This window comes from Arthrobotrys flagrans (genome assembly GCF_004000055.1).
Source record: "Arthrobotrys flagrans strain CBS H-5679 chromosome Unknown unitig_3, whole genome shotgun sequence".
Classification (NCBI taxonomy): Eukaryota; Fungi; Ascomycota; class Orbiliomycetes; order Orbiliales; family Orbiliaceae; genus Arthrobotrys; species Arthrobotrys flagrans.
The window spans coordinates 119,618-128,124 of NW_027137547.1; the positions used below are offsets into that span (position 1 = coordinate 119,618).

Consider the following 8,507-nt stretch of genomic DNA (forward strand, 5'->3'; position numbering starts at 1 on the left):
TTCAGCGACAGCGTCTTTCGCTTGCACATAATTTTGTATCCTAAATTTATTTTAAATTAGCTGACGTACTGTCTAGGAATTAGAGCTATAACTGTTAGAAGATTAGGTGGAGTGATGTGTACTTTATTAAGTGCTCTTCAGACTAAAGTGTTCTGGCGAAGAGTTTATATACAAGGAGTAGCACATACAGGGTGACTAAGCTAGTCATGTACAGGGTAAGTAGTTAGCACATACAGGGTAACCAGTTACCCTGTATCTGGTAAGGTCATATCGAGGGTAAGATATTCTGACACTCCCACCAAACCTCTGTTCGGTGTGAATGAGGTTTCTTAATACGAGATATGCATCTTGGTCACATTTGCTTACCGCCAGTACTAAACTGGTGCAACTTTTGATGCCGTTTCAACAAACGCTGTTACCCTCGCACTTTGGGTAACCTACCAGGTGGCAGGATCTATAGGAGGGATACTCCTAAGGCACATGTCCATCTTTGTGGTCAGGTGGTTGGTCCTAACAGCTTTGGGGCTGGACCTTCGCCGTTTCAAGAGCAGAATTGTAACTATGAATATGCTTAACTGAGCTTAGACTTTCGTACTAATCGTAGCTATTCATGCCTCATTAAAAACCTTTCTTAATCGTAAAACCACCTTCGTGGGTGGAAACTGTTAAGATAAGGAAAAGAGTGCATGTTTTACAAGAGCCTTAAGCCTATTGTAGTTACGTGCTCCTGGTGTTTGAGCTTCGCTAAGGGTTTGGTCAGATCGTCTGCTGGGTTGTCTGCGGATGGGACTCTTTCAATTTGAAGTTTCCTTTTCGTATATATGTCCCTAATCAAGTGGTACTTAATGTCCACATGTTTTGTTCGGTTATGCTGCTTGGGGTTGGTAATCAATGACTGTGTAGCCGTGCAGTCAAGCCGTAGAATTGGCGGCTTTCGAAGTTGGATTCCTGCTGTCTTAATTAATCGTTCCAACCAAATGGCGTCTTTGGCTGCTTCGGATGCAGCTATGTATTCGGCGTGCCATGTGCTGTCGGCCACAATAGTTTGCTTCTTGGATTTCCATATGATCAGATTCTTGTTCAGAAACCACAGGTGCCTTCCAGTTGACTTTCTGTCATCTAGGTCCCCTGTTAGGTCTGAGTCTGAGTAGCCAAGTAGCAGATTCTCTTGTTGGTCTCCATCTTGATTTCTGCCCAGTGTTAGTCCCAAGGACTTGGTTCCGCTTAGGTACCTTAGTACTTTTCGTGCCGCTTCGGCGTGTACGGTTGTTGGTCTGGAGTTGTATTTGGCTAGCTGTCCTACTACGTAGGCCAGGTCTGGTCTCGTGCAAACTATTAGGTACATAAATTGGCCGTTTAGTTGTTGGTACCACCGGATCGCGTCGCCGGTTAGAAGTTCTCCGTCGTCGACAGTTAAGTTGCGTTTTATAGGGATTTTTGTGGGATTGTACTGGTCTATTCCGTAGCGGGTGAGAATTGTCTTAATGGATGCGGATTGGTACAAGGTGACCGTTCCCCTTTGACGGTTTCTTTTGATCTGGATGCCTAGAAAGGTTTTAGCTTCTCCTACGTCAGACATTTCATACTTAGCTTTCAGGGTCTTTTTGATTTTCTCCATTTTGCCTTTAGTCTTTGTCGTTATGAGAAGGTCATCTATGTATAGAAGAATCAGAATTCCTTCTACTTCGTTGATGTACAGGCTCTTGTCGTTATCGCAAGGTATAAATTCTAGCGTCTTTAGAAAGGTATCGATGTCTGTGTTCTAGGTTCTGGGTGCCTGGCGTAGTCCGTATAGCGCACGTTTTAGCAGAAGAATTGGTCGTTTGATCTTTTTGGGAATGTGTTTATAGTAGCTTTTTGGGATTGTCATATAGACTTCTTCCAGTAGCCTAGAGGTTAAGAACGCAGTCTTGACGTCCAGTTGATGCAGTTCCATGTTGAGTATGGCTACTATGGTTATGAAGAGTCTGAACGTTGCTAGTTTGGCTACAGGGGTATACGTATCTAGGTCGGTTCCAGGTTGCAGGTCACCTTGGATTACCAATCGTGCTTTGTACTGTACAGGCACGTCCTGGGTTTTGATCTTAAATACCTATTTTGAGGCGAGAGCCTTGTGCTCTTTAGGCAGGTCTGCTATTATAAAAGATTTATTAGCTTTGTGTGAATCAAGTTCTTCTTGGATTGCCTTGCGCTATTGATTTTTTTCGATGTAGTTTATAGCTTCTTTATAGCTTTGTGGCTTCCAGTTAGAGGCAATTTTACCCTGGGTTGTTATGAGTGCTTATTTTCTTACTGCGCCGTCAACACGGTCGCTTTGGGTCACTTCGTTGGGGGCCGCACTTTCTAATAGCCATCCTCTGCTGGTTCTACGTCTCTTGACGTGCTTGACTCTATGTGATTCAGTGTAGTCGTTATCAGAGGAACCTGACGTACATTCGTCCAGGTATGCGCCTACGGCAGGTTTATTCCTGCTATGTAGCCGAGAATTACTCTGGGCGTCCCTAGGTGCCTTCTCGTTACTGCGCGGTTGCTCGCGGACAACCTGTTTGGGTGGCTCCAAGTATTCGCCTGCTGCGCATGCAGGCTTGCTGGTTATAGTTAAGTCTTTAGCTGAATTACTTGGCTTACGAGCATCTCTACAACGGCTTCCACTTTTTCTACCGGCCGTTGTGATTTCTGTTCTCTGCGGACCAACATTGCCGTTGGCTGGGCTAGACAGTGGTTCGTTTGGGATCTTAAATCTCACACGGCGTTTAGCCGGAGCTGGTATTTTAATATGGCTGAGGAATTGTCTACCTCTTGCCTTATCTTGGTCTTGTACTACAGGTGGTTCTATATGCGAGTTTGCGGGTTCACTTGTATTTAATTTTGGCAACGATCCTTGATTTATGATACTACTCAAACGACTTTCGGTCGGAGCTGGGTCTTCATACGCGCGCTTGAATCTGGAGGTTTGGTTGCCTGGTTGGTTGTCAGCGCCGTCCCTTAGCCGGTAGTTATGTTGTATGATTTTTTTAGCTAAGCTGCTTTTGCTTGGGAATACATCCTTTTCCTATTTCAAGTTCTTTTCGTTGTGAAACCCTGTTCCGTTCTAGATCTTATAGAGAGTGGTGCTGTCTTTGACATATCCTATAAACAGACATGGGCTGGCATGTGCAACGAACTTGCCTTGTCTCTTCTCCTTGGGTACCTAATACCACGCTAGATAACCAAACGGTTTCAGGTGGGACAGGTCTGGTGGATGACTGTTTAAGACTTCGTACGGTGATTTTTTATCGAGTAGCCCTGCAGATGGTAAACGGTTCTTTAGGTAGGCAGCCATAACTATGGCTTCGCCCCAGAAAGAGACAGGTAGGTCTGCTCTGTGAAGTATAGCGGTAGCTATAGCCACCAGAATGGCCATCCATCTTTTAACTACGCTATTAGAATCTTGATGCTAGGAAGGAGAGGTCTCAAGCTTAATCCCGTTCCGGATCAATAAGCCTTAAAACTTCTAGTTAATGTACTCTCCCGTTCCATTGTCACAGCGAAACTTAAGGATTTTGCTAGGTCTTTCTAGCCATTCTCTCTTTTCAACGTGTATAATGACAGATTCGAAACTATCGCAGACGTCGATTTTTCTTTCTAGCGTCTCGACTTCCGTCTATCTGGAGTGGTCTTCGACAAAGACTACGAAGTAGCTCTTGCCGCCTTCGGTCTACGATAGTCTGCCCGATAGGTCACTGTGGACCTTCTCCCAGAAAATGGAGCTCCTGGGTTGGGCCTTAGTGCGATTATAGGTCCGTCGCATTTTGGCTCGGATGTAGATCTGGTAGGCTGGTAGGTTTTTCTCTTTGACCTAGACATTTGGTACTAGGCGTTTTATTAATTTCTTCTGAGCCTGGTAACCGATGTGGCCAAGCTTGTTGTGCTATAGCATGAATTGCTTAGCGTCTTCGCTTAAGGTCGCTTGGCTGTCTAATTCAGGAGTGACTTCCTCATTCGGCGTTAGATTAAGATTAAATACATTAAACTCTACGTTGAGCTCCTCCGAGTTAGGATTTTCTTCGTCAATGGTTGAATTAATTAACATAGCGGTTGGCAGAGTTTTCCATTCTGTTGACGTTATAAGTTTGTTAGTTTTGCGCTCAATAATGTGCGTAGCGTCTCCAATCACCGTTATATAACTAGCCTTCTAGAGGGTGTGTGTGGATAAGAACTTGCGAGCAATCTTGGGAATTTATAAAGCAGGTACGCGGAGATTTGGCTAAATCTGTGCCATTCCTCTCCTAAGTATATGGATATAGGCTCCACTGGCTGTGCGAATAGACAGTGGTTAAGGTAGTATTTAGTAACTGGCTAGGTCTGTCTTTTCCATAATATAGGTGTCCGTTGCACCGGAATCAACTAACCAGCCATTATCTAAGATTATGACTCTTCTACCTTCTTCAATAGCCATGTAACTATAGCGGTCTATAATTTCAAAGTACTAATCGAGTTCCTCTTGCTCCTCCTCAGTAATTTTCTTTTGAGTTTTTGCTATTTGCGCTTCTCTAGCTCTTCTTCTTCTTTTGGCTTCCCTATCTTTTCTGCGCTGCTCTGCTTTCTCCTTTATAGGACAGTTGAGTTCAAAGTGCTTATATTAGTTGCAATAATAACAGCTGTCTTCGTTCCCTGTGTTATTTCTTTAATTAGAATAGTTTTAGTAATTCCCTCGTCCTCTACCCCTGCTTTTCCATTTACCCCTTCTTCCTCAGCCTCTATCCCTGCTGGAATCCCTATATCCTTTAGAGGCGCCTTTAGGAGTTCCTCCGGTGTAATTAGTTTAGGCGGTGGAATCCTTTATACAGTTAAAATATGCCATTTCTCGGGTCTCAACTTCCTAAATAATTTACTAAACTTAATAGGTCGTTATATCTGGATTGTTTCTAACTATAAGCCAAATAGTATCAACCGTGGGTTTATATAAGGCCAGTAACCCTAGCAGATATACGTTCTTAAGTACATTGTCGGCTATCATATACTTAGTACCGACGAGCTGTGCCTAAATAATTCTTAGTCTTCCAAGCCAGTCGGCCTATTTCTTATTTGAGATTGGTTCCATCTTGAAAAAGGAAATATGCAAACTGGAAGCTATGCTAAAGTTCTGAGTTAGGGCGTAAGCCTTATTGAGCTCCTTCTACAGTTAAGCCGCAATAACCGGTTCGGAGTAAATTCTCTGCAGCGAATCACTAATGCAACAGGTGAGAAGGGCGAATGCCTCCCTTTCTCGTTTCTACTAGTTCTTGTAATCTTCGTTTAATACGGACGTAAGATAATTGTGACGTAGATCTTGTTGCATGACTGTTCCTTTAATTATATTGCTGTTAATAGTATACAAGCCTGAAATACGAGTTGAATGTTCTAATTGAGCCTCTGTGTTTGAGTTTTCGTCGTCTTCTTCGTCTTCAGATTGGCTGTCGGCTTGAACTGGTGCCCTTGAGCCTGACGCTCTGGAGGTTGTTGCTTTAGAGGTTGTGGCTCTAGTGGTTGGAGCTTTGCTGGCCGATCTTCTGGTTTGTTTAGTAGATTTATTTACAAGATTTGCGACCTTGATGTACAACGGTTTGAAAACTCGTTTCAATTTCTCCGGTTCTTCGTCTTCTTCAATTATGTTTTCAAGCAGGTCGGTATGACTTATTAGTCGCATGAACTGTTCCTTTTATTCGTGGTGATTGGAATCGGTAAGTCGAAGGCAGATCCCGTATTTGCACTTATAGTGAGTAACAGAGCTGTATTCTTTGGAGTTATCGATTTGTTCTGACATCGTGAGTGATAAGTTATAGAATTGAAATTAGTTTCTGTCGTGGTACAGATTGTAGCTATGCCGGGCTCATAACCTGTTAGAAGATTAGGTGGAGTGATGTGTACTTTATTAAGTGCTCTTCAGACTAAAGTGTTCTGGCGAAGAGTTTATATACAAGGAGTAGCACATACAGGGTGACTAAGCTAGTCATGTACAGGGTAAGTAGTTAGTACATACAGGGTAACCAGTTACTCTGTATCTGGTAAGGTCATATCGAGGGTAAGATATTCTGACAATAACTTATGTATTTGCACAGCCGCGTAAATGGGCTAATTCCGCTATTACATCTTGTAAAGTAAGTAGGGGAGTTATACCGCTTAGAATACCTCGTACCGCGTTAATCGCAGCGATAACCTGAGTATAGATAATACCTTTATTTACTGCTCCTTTAGCGCCATCAGTTTTATCAGCTCTATTACCTGCATCTCCTCTGTGCGCTGTTAGAGCTGTATTAGCAGCTACCAGTGCTGTATTAAAAGCAGTTAAGGCTATATTAACTGTAGTCAAAGCTGCGTTAACTGCAGCTAGTTGGTTCTGCAGGTCCTGTATGTCTAGATTAGTAGGAAGGTAGGTAAGCTGAAATATAAGTATATTGTTTATTAATATTAGCCCCCATACTACTTTAGCGATAATATAGTTATTTGATAATGGTGGAAGGCTACCAAAAGCTACGCTATGAAGAGCATTTGGCGTATTAGTGCTATATCTATGCGCCTGTGAAGCCGTAGTCTAATATATGACAGGATCTTCGAGAACGATTATAAGCGCTAGCGGATTATAGATAATAAAATTACGTTTCGGTCTAGAAGCGCGAGGAGCTTTAACGCTTCGTGTTTAATATAAATTAGTATCTACTTCTTAAATGTATAGGATTATAGAACTTATACTACGTACACAAAGAGTTTACTTTTATATAAAAACTGCACTTATTACTGCGCGTATCCGGAGATACAATACACAAATAACTGTTATCGAAGCACCGCTGATAAGATACGGTATAAATATATAATACCGAATTAGCGAAAATAGCGTTCGCACGAGCAAGATAACTAGCAACAGCAGCAGACATAATAATGCTATAAAACTGTAAAAATATAAAATAATATAATAGTAATAATAAAACTAGGGCTATGAACGAAGCTGGGGATATAAAAGAATAGAAAGCAAACAAGGCGAATAATAATCAGTTAAGTACTTCTCTTTCTCTAAAATAGCTCCAAATGTCTATACTAATTTTAGAGCCGTACAGCATGGCTCTAAGCTAAAGATGTGGTATGAAATTTAGTAAATTGTATAACTGCAACAGACACCCCTACAGCTCCAGAGCTACGTATGTCCTAGATTATGATTCTAGAGTTATAAAAATTTCTATATGCAACAGTATGCACGGTGATTTACAATTGTTCGCTGTAAAGTATAAATCTGCATTAATATAATAAGCGTTAGTAAGCGTATAGTCTAATCCAACATCCGTACAAAATAGTTGGTTCTATAGACTACTATAGTAGTTATATTATTATAAGACGTTAAAGCGTACCGCTGTAAACGTAACGATTTTATACTCTATAATTGAGAGATTACGCGCCTTTTATAACTAAGTAGCTTTATACTACAAACTGCGTAAGCACTACGATTAGATGAAACTACAATAGATTAAATATAATGAGACATTAAGGTTACTACGACTTGTACCGTAGATCCTACTAGATTATAATTATGCGAAGTTACAAAATATATCGTGATACAGTGATTCTTACCGTCTACGCCTTATATATGAGCTAAGATATTACGATATACCATATAAGGCGTAATACCGGGTTTATACGTACCGCTCTATAAATACAGGCGGATCTACGATGTATTAAGATTTAGACGATCGATCATCAATCATATATATACAGACCTACATACTTTCCAGCGTACTTACGAGCTGTAGAACCATTAACACTTTCCTTCTCTACTGTACGAATTATACCTAGTCATCGGTTGTCAGCGCCTAGAACTCTTCTGGCGTTAAAAGAACGTAAGATAAAAAGTCTATTATTAATAAAGTTCGATAAAAATAGATAAAATACGATTCGCAACGAGCAACAAGTTAATATAAATAACTAGATAAAATATAAAGCTACGATATCTATCGAAGCCTATCGAGAATACTCGAAACGTAATACGATGTATCTTAAATAATAAAATTAACTTAATACTTAAAATATTACTTAAATTATTTAGTACCGATTCGAGTCGTCATTAAAGAGTAGCTATATATATACATTCTATATACATGAGGAAGGACGTTCGGAGGACGTCCTTTCGAGATTATACTATAATAGTTTTATTTATTCGGCTCGAGGCCTGTCGAAAGCAGCCGTGGTTTGTCGTGCGTTGTCGTGTGGTATTTCGAATATTATGCTCTTATAATACTATTTTGAACGAACATTACGGTTTCCTGATACCACACTCCGTGGGTCTAGGACGACTGTCTCCTGACACCACCTCCGTAGGCCTAGGGCGAACGTCTAGGAGAGCGTCTCCTGACAAATATTTTCTAACTCGTACTTAATGAAGAAGATTACGAAATCTATCGAAGTATAATTAGCTCGTTAAATTACGTCGTATAAGATAGCCGACCGAACTTAATATATACGATTATAAAGTTAAGGCAGTATGCCTATACGTCTATAAA

At 41.0% G+C, this 8,507-nt stretch overlaps 2 protein-coding genes across 2 annotated transcripts; both read right to left on the bottom strand.

Annotated features, from left to right (window-relative positions):
- Window positions 1-691: 691 nt before the first annotated feature.
- Window positions 692-1,618, bottom strand: DFL_001423 (uncharacterized protein; the record flags this gene model as incomplete). Its single annotated transcript, XM_067630041.1, has 1 exon — window positions 692-1,618. One exon carries the CDS (start codon window positions 1,616-1,618, stop codon window positions 692-694), a length of 927 nt encoding a protein of 308 aa, XP_067492724.1.
- A 474-nt stretch (window positions 1,619-2,092) lies between these two features.
- DFL_001424 (uncharacterized protein) lies at window positions 2,093-2,697 on the bottom strand (the record flags this gene model as incomplete). Its single annotated transcript, XM_067630042.1, has 3 exons — window positions 2,093-2,130; window positions 2,434-2,542; window positions 2,629-2,697. 3 exons carry the CDS (start codon window positions 2,695-2,697, stop codon window positions 2,093-2,095), a joined length of 216 nt encoding a protein of 71 aa, XP_067492725.1.
- Between the last annotated feature and the right edge of the window lie 5,810 nt (window positions 2,698-8,507).